The sequence below is a fragment of the Mastomys coucha genome, unplaced genomic scaffold (genome assembly GCF_008632895.1).
Source record: "Mastomys coucha isolate ucsf_1 unplaced genomic scaffold, UCSF_Mcou_1 pScaffold5, whole genome shotgun sequence".
NCBI lineage: Eukaryota > Metazoa > Chordata > Mammalia > Rodentia > Muridae > Mastomys > Mastomys coucha.
Genome location: NW_022196911.1, coordinates 41,676,930 through 41,691,375, shown reverse-complemented (window position 1 = coordinate 41,691,375; position 14,446 = coordinate 41,676,930). Strand labels below are relative to the sequence as shown.

Here is a 14,446-nt window from a genome sequence, read left to right as displayed (position 1 = left end):
GAGATCCTTGGAGAAGGTAAGAAAAAAGGACATTTTGCATTATGATAAATTCTGGGAGCCAGCCTGGTATTGAGGTGAGACAGAGTGTTGAACATAGGGCAAAGGCTGATGACCTCTGGCCTCTCTCTCTCTCTCTCTCTCTCTCTCTCTCTCTCTTGCTATTCTGGGGCCAAAAGCTGATGACGTTTGCCAATTACACAGAGAAAGGAAAGGAAAAGAAAAGAAAAGAAGGAAAAAAGAGAGAAAGAAAGAAATACAGAAAGAAAAAGAAAGGAAGGAAAGACAGAGAGAGGGAGATAGGGATAGGTAGGTAATCAGGCACACATCCACAGACACGCACACACACACACACACATACACTGGCCAAGCCTGACTACCTGTTTCATCAATTTCACAAGTGTACATGCATACTTACATACATACACATATACCTACATATGTATCTATGTACATACATTTGGACAGAGATATACATATATACATTTGGTGGATGGAGCAGAGCCCCAACATTCCATGCTTTATTTTTTCTCTCAGCCTTTTTATTTTTTATACTTCTTAGAAAAATTACCTCACAGATAAAATGTTACACAAAAAGGGAATTACAGAAGGATGTCCACATTAAATTCAAAGCAGTGTTTCACTCTATAAGCTCATTATAAGTTCAAAGTAACAGTTTCACATGGCCTTCCTTTATAGTAGTGCACACCTGTAGTCTCATCCTGGGATATGACCTAAAATGAGTATATTTCCTTGATCACAAATTTGTCCCAAGCCTATTTCTCTTCTTAGTGCAATTTATGAGAGCTTATTGTATTCATTATTATGTAGATTTTACTTACTATTCTATGAGAAGGGGACACATGCTATTCTTGATTCTAACTTTATTACATCTTCATGGGAAAACAGCTAAAATCATCTTAAATTTTCTTCCTAAAATTATTTGAATCAAATCAGAAATTCTGTAAAGTCATTAATTCATCTAAACAGCATTAATTCATGAAAGTTCATCTTTATGTTGATCTGCAGGAAATATGCCCAATAGGGTGAGCTATTATTCAGGAAGTAATCACATCAGGCTATAGATATTGAGGGTCTCTTGGTATCCACTCACACCAAGCCACATAAATAAGGAGAATGGCAATGACAAACATGAGAAAGCACATGAGTAGCAAGAAGCAATCCTGGGATGAAGTCTTTGTGGCCATGCCTCACTAGAGCACACCCATTGCAGCTGAGCAGGCCAGTGGGCCATCTCTAGGGAGCTCACTTGCCCATGGAAGTTCTTCCTGTATGGCGTCCACCAATTAAATAAACAAGTCACAATCATGAAGTGCTTCTAAATTAAATCCCACCCTCCCCACATTTGTTTTAGTTTTAATTTTACTATAAAATCCTATTCCTCTTTGCTGGATGGTTTTAGTAACCTGGATAGAAGTTACCAAAAATTGTCTTTCAAAGATAAAAGAATCATGGGGTCTAAAGGACATCCAAAATGATAAAGCGATCATGTTTGAAAGAAGGATCTGTAGTGTGGAGAGGCAGCATCGTGTCAACAGTGAGTATGAGGAGAGACAGCTAGAGGTCCATCCTCTCCACTGCAGCTGGAAAGTGGGAACTAAAGATGAACTGAAGCAGGAAATAGTCCTGGTGCTTAAGGGGTGTCCAGGCTGGTGATATGCTGTAGATGTCTTCTCTTGAAACTTAAGTTTGACATGAAGACTGTCTTCAATATTGTAGACGTTGCCTTGGGCTTGTGGTCACGCAACCTCTTTATTTAGTAAAGTTCTGACCTTAGAAACACATAAGGCTACCAAGCTGCAGAGGGAGCGAGAGAGATTGAAGAAAACAATATGATGTTACCTTTCAGATCTAAGCAGAACTTTCACTTATGAAATATACTCAGAACTCCAGAATCCCCATTCACAAAAACCATAACAGTAAACAACACCACACAGGACCCTGGTATTAGGTCATAAAAAGTGTGTTTAGCAAGCATCGGTTTAAGGAAGAATTACTTTTAAAATACCAGTTCATATTGACATCCTTCAGGATATGAATGTAATAGAACATGAAAAATGGGATATCCAAAAAGATAGGTGACTAACATCAAACTGAGTTACCTAATCAAGTTACACATTTGGGGACTGGGCTAAGAACTAGACTCTTTATGTGTTCACAGCTTTGAACTGTGATGCCTTAGAAAGGGTTAGGAGTGTCTGTTGACCTGACTGAGATCTCTGGAGCCAGATGCGTGCCATGGCATGTGTATACCACACACACACACACACACACACACACACACACACACACACACCACCATCCACAACAATAATATATAAATCCTTTCTTGAAAGAAAAAAGGGTTTTGAAATCTGCACAGCATCTACATTCTCTGACATTAAGCATGGCGTAGAAAACCATGTAAGAAACAGTGCCTTTCAAAGGGGCTGGTGGTCTAGGACACAGTTTCAAAAAGACTACCTGTAAGGCACTCACTTAAATAGGACACAAGCACAAAAATATCGGGCATTTGAGGTAATGAGACTCATTTTGGGAGAGAACTGTTGGTATTTGTGCACTGGCCATACCATCAGCTGTGTTTCTAGAACTCATAGAGGAGCCAATCAGAGAAGAAAAAAGACTAACTCTATTTGGGGCTCACTCACACAGCCTACCACACCACCCTAGCATTCCCATGATGCTTGCCAGAAAGCTCCTAAGAGGATCCATTAACTTATATGCCTTCTGATTTTTCAATTTTTAAAAATTTATTTATTATTTTGTATGCATGTTTTGCTTGATTTATGCATGTGCATAGCATATGTGACCATAGTTGTTTTTTAAGATGTATTTTAAGTTATGTATATATAGTTATGTATGTGTATGTGTTGTCTGTGCACATGAATACAGGTATATATAGACATCTGCTATTCTCCTGGAGCTGAAGTTGTAAGCCCTATGTCATGGGTCCTAGGAACCAAGCTTGGTTGCTCTGCAAGAACATAGACAGTGAAGCAGGCATCTACCATTTTCATAATCTTGTACTTCAGTAGGCATTCAATTAAGAAACCATTAAGTAAAAATGAAAAAAGAAAATCGAACCAACTCATTCACTTTAGCTTTCAAAAGCAAAATCTACCATTCAGCACTTGTTACAAGCTGGCAGGTGGAGAGGCTCCTTCTGTACCAGTTCAGACAGAATGGTTGGGAAATCAGATGGCTGACACGTCACTGGAGAGTACGGTAACAAGAGAGGGGCTAGCGAAACTACAGCTTAGAATTCAAGGTGAGCAATGAATGCCAGGCATTAACTTCCTGCCTAAAAGATGAAGATGGAGGAAAAGTAGGAGGAGGAGGAGGAGGAGGAGGAGGGGAGGGGGAGGGGAAGGGGGAGGGGGAGGAGGAGGTGGAGAACAAAGAGAAGTGATCAGAGGAGAGAAAGGGGAAGAAGAGGAGGAGACAAGAGAAGGGGAGGAGAGAGAGGAGGAGGGGAAAAAAAGAAAGGAATAAAAATATCAACAAAACACAAAGTTCAAAATCGATTGACACAAACCATGCCAGCTTACCTTGGAGATTCTGGCCTCTTTTTCTTAAGGATGTAATCTAAATTTGGATGGAAGGAGGCAGGAGTTGAAAAGAAAATTGAACACATCATTAAAAACACACATAGTGCTTTCTTTTTGTAATCAAGGATATTGCTTTTGTTTTTAATTCAACTGTTCCCTGGTAACTTTGGGAGATCCCCCCCCCCCTTACTGTACAGGAAGCATCCCTTCACTCACAGATTGGTGCATTTACCCACAGAGCACCCCTAGCTTGCTAGAAAGGCATTGGTAAACTGTTTTACTGAAAGAAATGAAGAAGTCTAGATGTGTAAATAGGCTGCTGGAGAACAACCTAAACATGGACTTTTCAAACAATCTGAGACACAAGACCCTACTAATGGTCCTTCCACCAGGGACGCTTTAAGAGTAGCAGAGGATGGCCAAGCCTGTCTTCAATGGGAGGAGAGGACCTTGGCCCTGTGAAGGTTCTATGCCCCAGTGTAGGAGAATGCCAGGGTCAGTAAGCAGAAGAGGGTGGGGTGGTGAGCAGGGGGAGAGGGGAGGGAACAGGGGATTGTTTTAGTTTTTGTTTTTTTATTTTATTTTATTTTTCTTATTTTCTTTTTTTTTCTTTTCTTTTTTTTTGGAGGGGAACCTGGGAAAGGAGATATTGTAAATAAGAAAACATCTAATAAAAAATTATATATAAAAAAAGAATTGTCACTAGCAGCATTATTCTGGTTTTGGCTCCTTCCTTAGAGTAACCAAGGAGGTGTGTGCCACCACCTACTCCCCACCCTCCACTTCCTGTCACAGGCCAGTAACCAACTTCCATCGGAAAGAATAAGCAGCTTTAGGCTAAGAAAGGAAATATATTTGTATCATTTTTTGCAATTTCTGTTTCCCTCTTTTAGACATGATCCCACAAGCTGTGACCCTTGTGCCTCAGCAGTCTGATTCCTGGAATTACAGGTATTTGCAAACAGAACCAGCCTAACTGATCATCACAAATAACCAAGTTCTAAACATGAAAGGGAAATATCCTGACATCTGACAAGCATACACTGATTCCTCACTTTCTGCCCAGTCTTGTGAAACAAGTCAGTAATGAATTCATGCACTGCATCTTAAAGATAGGAAACATACATGCAAAGAACTGTAAACAAAGTGAGGACTTTGTATTTAGGATTATATGTGCATATACACGTACATACATGCGTGCAACAGTTAACATAAAAAAAAGTGATGAATTCTAAAAAAAAAAAAAACCAAGGAGTGATACATAGGAGCGTTTAGAGGGGGAAGGGGGAGGGGAAATGTCATAATTATAATCTCAAAAAGTAAAAGAAATAATTTTTAAAAATGGCTGTGGGTAGACCTGACTCGTTAGGTTAAGAGCACTTGTTGCTCTTCTAGAGAACTCCTGTTGGATACATAACACCCACATAGTGGCTCACAACCAAGATCACTGAGCATTTCCAAAGTGTTAGAAATCATCTCAGTGCTTAGTAGGTACTGACACATAGGCTGGAATCTAGAAAGGGTTATAAAGCATGTCTCGGATTAGGAAACATGGATAATTTAAACTCCTTAGCAAGTAGAGTTCCTTGAAGGCAGTCAGCGTGGCTGAGAAAGTTCCTTGGTCTGGGAAATATACATGAAATGTACTGTCTTCTATCAAAGGGCTGAATGAGACAGAGGAAGTGCTATCTTTCATGAAATGGGTAAGGACACCATTAAGCAAGAGTAGCTGTGGGCTCACCATTTCCAATAGCCAGTATCTATCCCCAGATACCATTCTCCCTCGAAACTGTGCTGTTTATATTGTCTAGTCCCAAAAGAACACAAAATGAAGCTCTGAGCACTCACAGGGAAACAAAGAAGCCTATGATTTTTCAGTTAAAGGCCCTGTAGGACCTCCATAAGTATGCTTGCCCAGTGGATATAATGTGGCATTGTACCTTCTTATAGAAATAAAACATTTTCCTTTGCAAACACTTTTTGGATTTGTAATCATAGGACCCCAGACCTACTTCTACCATTGGGAACCATATTAAAATTACTTACTTGTGATAACTAATGTGCTCACAAGAACCAGAAGCAGCAAGAAAATGGAGATTCCAATAGCAAGACCTTTAGTCCTGGCTGAATGGCTTCCTAGAGAGTAATAGCAAATTGAAGAGGCATCAAGTGAGAGGAAAAAGCTAACAAAACAAATAATATCAATAATTACATATGGTGTGCTTAGCGCTATTAGTTCTAAAAGCATACGGCCATTTGGGATAATATGAACAGCTCCAACTTGAATTACAGTGTTTTGTTCTGTTTTTGTTGTTTTGGCTGGAAGATATATTGCCAGAGACCAAACCCAAGAACCTAAGTTCTTGCAGATGCTAAAAGGGATCATCTACTCCTAGTCCAGAGCTGCTCTTTCCATAGCCACATAGTCCTCACAAATTCCTATCTGGATTATTTTCTTACTTCAAGTTTTGTTTCTTCTGTGTTCTTTACACATACTAAAATAGAGGTTGTTTGTCCCAGGAGCCAAGAGAGAATGCAAACCTATTTGTATTTGTAGAGAGAGGACTTAGGAAAGCAATCCGGAATCTAGAGTCTCTTAGATTTTTCTGAAGCTCAGTGTAAAACAAGTCCAGAAAAATCCTGTAGAATCAAATTTGTCTAAGATCTTCTTACCTTGTGTCCTTAAGGTAAGGTAATAAGTAAAAACATCACCAGTGGGCTCTCCATAGAGCATTCAGTGGGTAGAAACTTTAAGTAGGGTAGCCATCTTTATCAGAACACTCTTTATATTTCATTGTGATTAGGTTTCTGGTGGCCTTGACTCTATCCTGTTGATTTTAGACTTCTTGTCACTAGTGATAAATGAAGTCTTCCATGGAGTGAAATTTTTTGTTGTATATTAGCTTATTTTCTCTTTTCCCCAAAATTTTAACCATAAAAACAATCAGAAGTCCATTCTCTCTTGTGTCTTTCTGCCCCTCCCTCTCCCTACCTACCCTCTCTGTGCCTCCCCTTCCCCACCAACCTCTGTCTCTCCCCTCTCCACCCATGCTCTGTCTCTCCCCTCACCCACTCTGTCTCTCCCCCTACCTATCCTCTCTGTCGCTCCCCCTCTTCACCCACCCTCTGTCTCTCCTTCTCTCCCTTTTCTTCTCCCTCCACTGCTTTGTAAAATATCATTTACTGAGCATTTCTAACAAACTGATCTATCTTAAATGTAAACTTCCTTTTAAATTGTAAGACTATTTTCTTCTTTTAAATTTTGTATTATGTGTTTATAAATGTCTTTTTGTTTTGTTTTATTTTGTTGATACATTGTCTTACTACGCAGTACAGTCTACTTCGGTAGCCTCAGACTTTCTATCATTTATTTCAGCTTCCTGCATCCTAAAATTAAGGGATACACCATTCACTATTACTGCTCCTTTTCTTTTCTTCTTTTTAAACTTTTTTTGCTGTTTGAAACAAAAGTCTCTGAACTAACTTTGTAGACAAAATTTTTAGAGATGACTTGCTTCGCTGAAGGTAGACAAATGCATCTGGCTATTGACAGGGAGGGGTGTGCTTGTACTGTGAGTATTCTAAGGATGATCTGAAGATATTGTTACCGACAAAAGTCTCAAACAAGCAAAATGAAAGGAGCCATGAGGAAGGAGATAGATACTATCCATCTCATATCACAGATAATATTACACTCTCCATGCAGTGAGGAACATTTCATAACTTTCCAAAAGCTGTACTAACTAGGTTCTAATAGCTGAACTGGAAGCTACATGTCTCATACTTATCATTTTCCCAGTCAATGTTGACAACAACAACCCCCCCAAAAACCAAACAAACAAACAAACAAAAACAAACCCAACCAAACAAAAAGTCTATCTGCAGTAGCACTGATCTGAATTTTTGTGTCTCCCCAACTTGCTTTGCTAATGTTTAATCCTCAATGCAGAAGACTAAGAGCTGGAGGCAACTAAAAGGTCATTAGTCAGAGAGATGGCTCTCATGAATGTGAGTAGATTCTATATAAAAAAATAAAAGCTAAAGAGTCTGGATCCTCCCTTTGCATGAGAAAACCCTGAGCATACTAGAGACAGGAGCCCTCATCAGACAGACACTCACGAGCCTGTTCTTTGATATTGGTAGTCCCAGCCTTTAGAATCGTGAACACTACATTTTATTCATTCATTTAAAAAAAAAAAAACTAAGGTATTTTATTACCACAGCTCAAATGAACTAAGATTCATAGTGTTTACTGACACCAGCACGACAGGAGCCTGCAGTGCTGGGACCCCTACAAATGCGGGGTCCCACCATCTATACTCTCCATCACGTACTATCTCCTCTCTCTCAAACTATAGCAGTGGCATGTCTTTCATTTACAAAGTAAGCTGGTGCAGAATGTTGCCAACCTACCCAGCGAGCTCTATGCTAGGGATAGTGGGAAGTTTTGAGAGAGCCAAATGCTGTCCTCCTTTCTGCTACAGAGCTGGCAAATTTGTTCTTGGGCTGCATCCAAACCAGGTTAGGCCTAGCGGGTCTCTCTGCCTGCCTGCTTGCCTCTGTGTATGGATGCGGTGTGTGTGTGTGTGTGTGTGTGTGTGTGTGTGTGGTTTGTAGAAGACTCATATGAATGCATATCTTCCCCAATCATAGCAGCTACCTGTGCCTGCCCTCCAGAGCTCAGGCACTGTAGTACTGGTAGCTGTCATCAGATCTATCACTTGCCCCCTTTGCAAATATGATCCAAGCCCTTCATCACATTTCATAGCCATATTATCCTATAAAACTCATTACAATAAAGTGATTTTTTACATTTAAAAATTCAGGGTATTATATCCACTGAAGGAATAATGAAACAGATTCAGAGACAGTGGACAGTTCTACAAGTCACACAACTCTTAGCCAAGATCGACTGGGATAGAAAGTCAGGATTAATCAATGGGCCACAGAGAGAAGTGTCTTAGTTAGGGTTTCTGTTGCTGTGATGAGACACCACAACCAAAGAAACTAGAGAGGAATGGGCTTATCCAGCCTCTGTTTCCACATCACTGTTCATCATCAAAGAAAGTCAGGACAGAAACTCAAGCAGGGCAGTGTGGTGGTTTGCATATGCTCAGCCCAGGGAGTGGCACTTTTAGAAGGTGTGGCCCTATTGGAGTAGGTTTGGCCTTGTTGGTGTAGGTGTCTCACTGTGGGTGTGGGCTTTAAGACCCTCATCCTGGGGCTGGCGAGATGGCTCAGCAGGTAGGAGCACTGACTGCTCTTTTGAAGGTCCTAAGTTTGGATCCCAACAACCACATGGTGGCTCACAACCACCCGTAATGAGATCTGATGCCCTTTTCTGGTGCATATGAAGACAGCTAAAGTGTATTACCCTGGAGCGAGCAGGGCAGGACCTGTACACATAAAATAAATAAATCTAAAACAAGCAAGCAAACAAACAAAAACAAAACAAAAAAAAACCCAACTCATCCTAGCGGCCCAGAAACCAGTATTCTCCTAGCAGCCTTCAGATGAAGAAGTAGAATTCTCAGTTCCTCCTGCACCATGCCTTCCTGGATGCTGCCATGTTCCTGCCTTGATGATAATAGACTGGACCTCTGAACCTGTAAGCCAGCCCCAGTTGAATGTTGTCCTTATAAGAGTTGCCCTGATCATGCTGTCTGTTCACAGCAGTAAAACCCTAAGGCAAGCAGGGACCCGAGGCAGGAGCTGATGCTGAAGCCATGGAGGGGTGCTGTTTATTGGCTTGTTCATCCTGGTTTGCTCAGTCTGCTTTCTTATGGAACCCAGGACCATCAGCTTAGGGGTGGTACAACCCGTAATGGGCTGGGCTCTCCCCCATCAATCGCTGGTTAAGAAAATGCCTTAAAGGCTTGCCTATAGCTCGATCTTATGGAGGCATTTCTTAATTGAGATTCCCTCCTTTAGATGACTTCGGTTTGTGTCAAGTCAACACAAAACTATCAGGCAAAGGAGGCATAAGACATGGTGAAGGAAAATGGCCAGTTGTCCTAGGTTGGAGCAGAGGACACCTGTATTATCTGTCCTTATGACAGAGACACTGTTCCAAGTGCTAGAACGGCTGAGGCAGGGCAATCTCTGAGTTTAAGGCCAAACAACTAATTTATAATTTATATACTGAGTTCCACACAAGCAAGAGCTACAGAGTGACCCTACATCATAAAGGGAAAAAAAAATATTCCACTAAAAACCTCTAGTTAACCATATGAACACATAAACTGTCACTTCTTTTCTAAATCTCTCTTTTTCAATGAAGTTAGTAACTTATTTATGTTCTTCAAACTCAGCTTATGATCCTATCCCCTGAAGCAGGCAAAAACCAAGCATTGAAAAGTTCTGCCAATCTTGAGAGAGCCTGGCAAATCTGTAGAGTACAAAGCTGTCTGGAACAAAGCAATTTTTCTTACACATCCTTATGCTCCGAAATCCCAGAGCCCTCCACAAACTCAGCCCGTAGCCTAGCCCCCCAGAATCATCCTAGTTAATAAACCCAAGGGTCAGTGGGAGGAGAGGAAATCAATACCCTCCACCAGATTGCTCTGGCAAATAAAATAAAACAAAAAAGAAACAATGCTTCTGCTGCTTTATAGAATTCCTGAATTTAGAAATCAAGGTGAAAAGAAGGATCAGTCAGGCAAGAAGGGACAAGCTTCTGCTGTGACACCAGTGAGAGGCCGTCCCCAGGCAGACAGAGGCTTCTCCCGGAACTTCTGTTCTTTGTCACTGACCAACCAACTAGGATGTAGCAGGGCAGGGCAGTAAAGACAGTCTCACCCATAGGAGGCAACTGTGCTGACAACATGGAGATGAGAACAGAGCCCAGGTTCCTATGGAAACACTTTATGAATGACAGGTGTCAGAGTCTCAGATGTCTCTAAGCATCTTGTGAGATAGAGAAGGCATGCGGGCTGGGACTCCTATCAGTGGTGACCGATGTCATCCATAGTTTCCAGGCCCAGCATGCTCATTTCAGTCAGTCCTAAGAGGACACACAATACTCTCCTACATCTTAGCTGAAGGCTAATAAGGCTAGCTGGCTTATAAGAGATCCTATACAAGACCCCAATACAAAGGCTTGCACATATGGGTAGAGAGTGGACACTGTCTTCTATGTTTTCTTTCTATTTAAGAGAAACAAAGTGAGTATCTCTTATCCCAAAATGGTTGGTACAAAGAGTTTCAGAATTTGGGTATTTCTGAAATTTTTGAACTATTTGCATATAGATAATATCTTATAGATGGAGCTTGAGTTTAAATACAAATTTGTATAACACATTCATATACCTACATAGATCAACACTGGTAATCTCACAAACTCATGATGATTCTGTAAATGAAAATTCTGTAAATTTTCCAGATGTATCAAGTCAGTGCCCAAAAGGTCTCAGATTCTGAAGCACTGTATGTTGGGTAATAGCCTCAGGCCATGAGGCATTGAGTCAATTTGTGCTGGGCAGTGGGCCCTCACCATAAAGAGTTGAATATTCCCAGCCTGACCATTCTGCTTTACCTGAAAAACCAATAAGCTCTGATATCCAAAACAACCCACCACATACCCAGGAAAAAAAACACACCAAAACATATCTGTAACTTCCTGGAAGCTACATATATCTATGAACACACACACATACACAAAGAGAGAGAGAGGCAAATTATTAGCAAACAAGAAATAAGCAAAGAAAGAAGGCGAGCTTACCGGGTTGAACCTGCAGTGAGGTGGTCAGGGTCTGCACACCATCCCACCCCTTCATTTCCACTCGACAGCAGTAGAGACCACTGTCACTCTCATAGGCATCCTCGATGGTCAAGGACGCATTTCCATGAAGAACCTGTGTGCTTATCTGGTAGCGGCTGCTTGTCCGATAGTTGATTCGTTTCCCATCAGTCCAGACAACTGTTTGTCCACATTTATCAGCAGTGCATTCACCTCGGCCCCAGCACACGAATGAGAGTACACGAGATTCAGGATAAGAACATGGCAGTGTCACAGGGTCGCCTCCCATTCCATATACTTCCGGGAATGAGCCTGAAGCAGCTGCAGTGAAGAAAGGGAAATAGAAAAAGCTCTCAACAGTTTCCTGTGGTTTTAGTTTTACTTTCACGTTTCTTTTCCATTTTTTCCCTTTTGTTTCAATTGAGGATTAAACTTGGAGCATGACCCATGGGAGACAAGCTGCCTGCCATTGTGTTCCAGTTCCAGTTCTTCGGTGCATTCTTTTTTCCTTCATAGAGTCTCTCTAACCTAATATTTCACTATAAACATTTTTATGTTTGCAGGTTCATCTTGGGTATGATCATTTAATGGATATACTCGTGGATAAACAACATTGTACTGTATGCTATTCACCCTGTTTCTTATTTTCTTCTCTCTCTCTCTCTCTCTCTCTCTCTCTCTCTCTCTCTCTCTCTCTCTCTCTCTCTCCCTACCTCTGTTGTTGTTTGTTTGTCTTTCTTTTTACTTTTTGAGTCAGAGCTCACTCTGTAGCTCTGGCAGGCCTAGAACCCACCCTATAAACTAGACTAGCCTAGAACTCAATAAAGATCCTCTTGCACCTGCCTCCTGAGTGCTGGGGTTAAAGGCACCACTATGCCTGACCTGTAGGTTTGTTTCTTAATCAGTGTCTTGCTCTAGCTCTCCTACAGGTACTATCCTCCTGCCTCAGATGTCTGAGAGATGGAATTGCAAGCATGTACCACTAAGACCAGCTCTAATTTGACTTTTTAAAGTTATTTATTATTTTTTTCATTACAAAAGTTATTTATTCTACTCTGTTAGGTCAGATTATGATTACATCATGTCTCCCTTTCCTATCCTCTCTGGAAACATTCACATGCAGTCAGCACTCTTTGCTCTCTTTCAAATGCATGGCCTCTTTTATTCATTAATGGGTGATACATAGATATTTGTGCATGTATGTATCCTGAAATACATCCATCCAACCTGTTCCATCTGTATAATGTTACTGTATATTTGTATATGTATGTGCTCAGGTCATTTGATGTCAGATTACCAACTGGTGAGCTCTTTCCTGGGCTAAACTAGTTCTGCTCTTAGCTAAGTAGGACAGGGAAACTCAAACTGCGCTTCAAGTTTAAGTTTGTAAAATTTAAACCTGCTGTCATAGAGGCTGTGCATGTCGATGGGTACTCGCAAACCTAGAACATGGGAGGTAGAGGCAGGAAAGTTAAGGGTTCAAAGCTAGCCTTAGGAAACTAGTGAGTTCAAGACCAACCTCAGTTCAGGAGACTCTGTCCTAAGCGACCCTGTCCCTCCCTTTGATGCTACTCACTAACTCCTTACCCCCTCCTCTTGATATAAAGAGCAAGGTTTTCATTCACAGCACTGTGGCTTCAAAGCAGAAGGTTAGTAACTTCAATGACAGTTTTCAGAAAGGGTGTTATAACACCATTGGGAGGATGAAGTTTTAGGATCAGTCCTCAAAAAAAGGAAAATCCAAACAGGGATCCCTTCTTGTAAGAGGATGACATTCCAGACAGAGTAAGAACCAGTTACACAAGAAGGTCACAGGAAGGTCACAGGATGAGATGAGACAATTCAGTCCAGAACTAAATCATGCAAACTTCTAAAATTAAAACAAGAATTTAAATATGAATCTTCTTAGATGGTAGAAGAAAACCTCTACTGTCAATTGCTTCTAAGCTATCTTTAGAGGAACTCTGAGGACTGAGGATGTGACTCAATGATACTGTGCTTGCCTAGCCCATGCCAGCCCCTGGTCCAGGAAATAAACCAACCAACCAACCAACCAACCAACCAACCAACCAAGAACACAAAACAAGGCACTGTGCATTTCACTAACCAGTCCCCGATATTCAGACCTAAGCTGTGAGTTTGTACGTGACCTGAGAAAGTACAGTTCTCACTGGATAAGTGTATATTTCATACTGGGACACACAGTATGGTGGTATGATGGTTACCTAAAACCTTTTCAGAATCACAGATATAATATGTTGTATTATAATAAAATTATAGAAACATGTGGTAAGAAATATCTTCATCCCATAGTCTTACACATACTCACCCCTTACTCTTCTATCACAGGCACATGCGTGTACTCATACCTTACTAGTCTTTCACATGAATGCTCATGGACTCGCCCCTTACATACTCTTGTGGTTTTATGTTTTGGCCATTGATTTTGAAAAATGCATACAAGCAAATAATTTCTTCAGAGCTCCCATTTTGTCCTACTTCTCATCTCTCTATGCAACTCATAGTCAACAGATCTGAGAAGCACATCATGTCTACACCATGTGCAACCTCCATGGCAACTCCAGTTCACCCACTCACTTACCTGGGAGAAGGAGGAGGAATGCTGAAATGAAGACTTGAGAGAGCATCATGGCGTTGACCTGGAGGAAAATGAGATAATACTCTTGTTGGCTATGACACTCAGCCCATGGTCCTGTCTTAATTCTCAGAAGGCAACTTATCTTTGATCCCTAATGATGAGAACCACAGGGGCCTGTTCTACTGGGCCAAGAAAACCCACATTCAAAGGTTTCTTTCTCCCAGGGCTCTGTAATGTCCCAGTGGTAGAAGGCCATTTGCCATTGACAGAGAAAGCTGTCCTCTAAAAACAGCCTTTTCTTTCCCAGTCCTTCCCCACATATAACCATAAATGTCACTCCTGGTCTTAGCACAAATAAAGCAGCAAACAGACAGAAAACTGAAGGCAGGCATTAGAGTATGTTCTCTTGATAGAACCCTAAGCAAGGCCCAGCCTTCTGATGGCAAAGATGCACTTGCTCTCTGGTGGACACAGGACTGTTTCTGCTCAGTGGCCACAATGACTCATTGCTAAGCTTCACCTAAGTTCATCCAGAGGAATGTC

The 14,446-nt window shown here is 41.2% G+C and overlaps 1 protein-coding gene across 1 annotated transcript; it reads right to left on the bottom strand.

The window, feature by feature from the left end:
* Window positions 1-479: 479 nt before the first annotated feature.
* On the bottom strand, window positions 480-13,955 carry LOC116078456 (hepatitis A virus cellular receptor 1 homolog). Its single transcript, XM_031353696.1, has 5 exons — window positions 13,907-13,955; window positions 11,287-11,625; window positions 5,613-5,702; window positions 3,567-3,603; window positions 480-1,815 (listed from the first exon to the last, which is right to left on the bottom strand). The coding sequence occupies exons 1-5, from the start codon at window positions 13,953-13,955 to the stop codon at window positions 1,758-1,760; spliced, it is 573 nt and encodes a 190-aa protein (XP_031209556.1). The 3' UTR covers window positions 480-1,757.
* Between the last annotated feature and the right edge of the window lie 491 nt (window positions 13,956-14,446).

Bases quoted from the DNA above. Each gene is read 5' to 3' on its own strand.
- LOC116078456 (XM_031353696.1), bottom strand. From the start codon at position 13,955: ATGATGCTCTCTCAAGTCTTCATTTCAGCATTCCTCCTCCTTCTCCCA. The intron at 11,626-13,906 runs GTAAGTGAGTGG...TCTTCACTGCAG, and splicing joins ATTCCTCCTCCTTCTCCCAG to CTGCTTCAGGCTCATTCCCG. The intron at 3,604-5,612 runs GTAAGTAATTTT...ATCCAAATTTAG, and splicing joins GAGCACATTAGTTATCACAA to ATTACATCCTTAAGAAAAAG.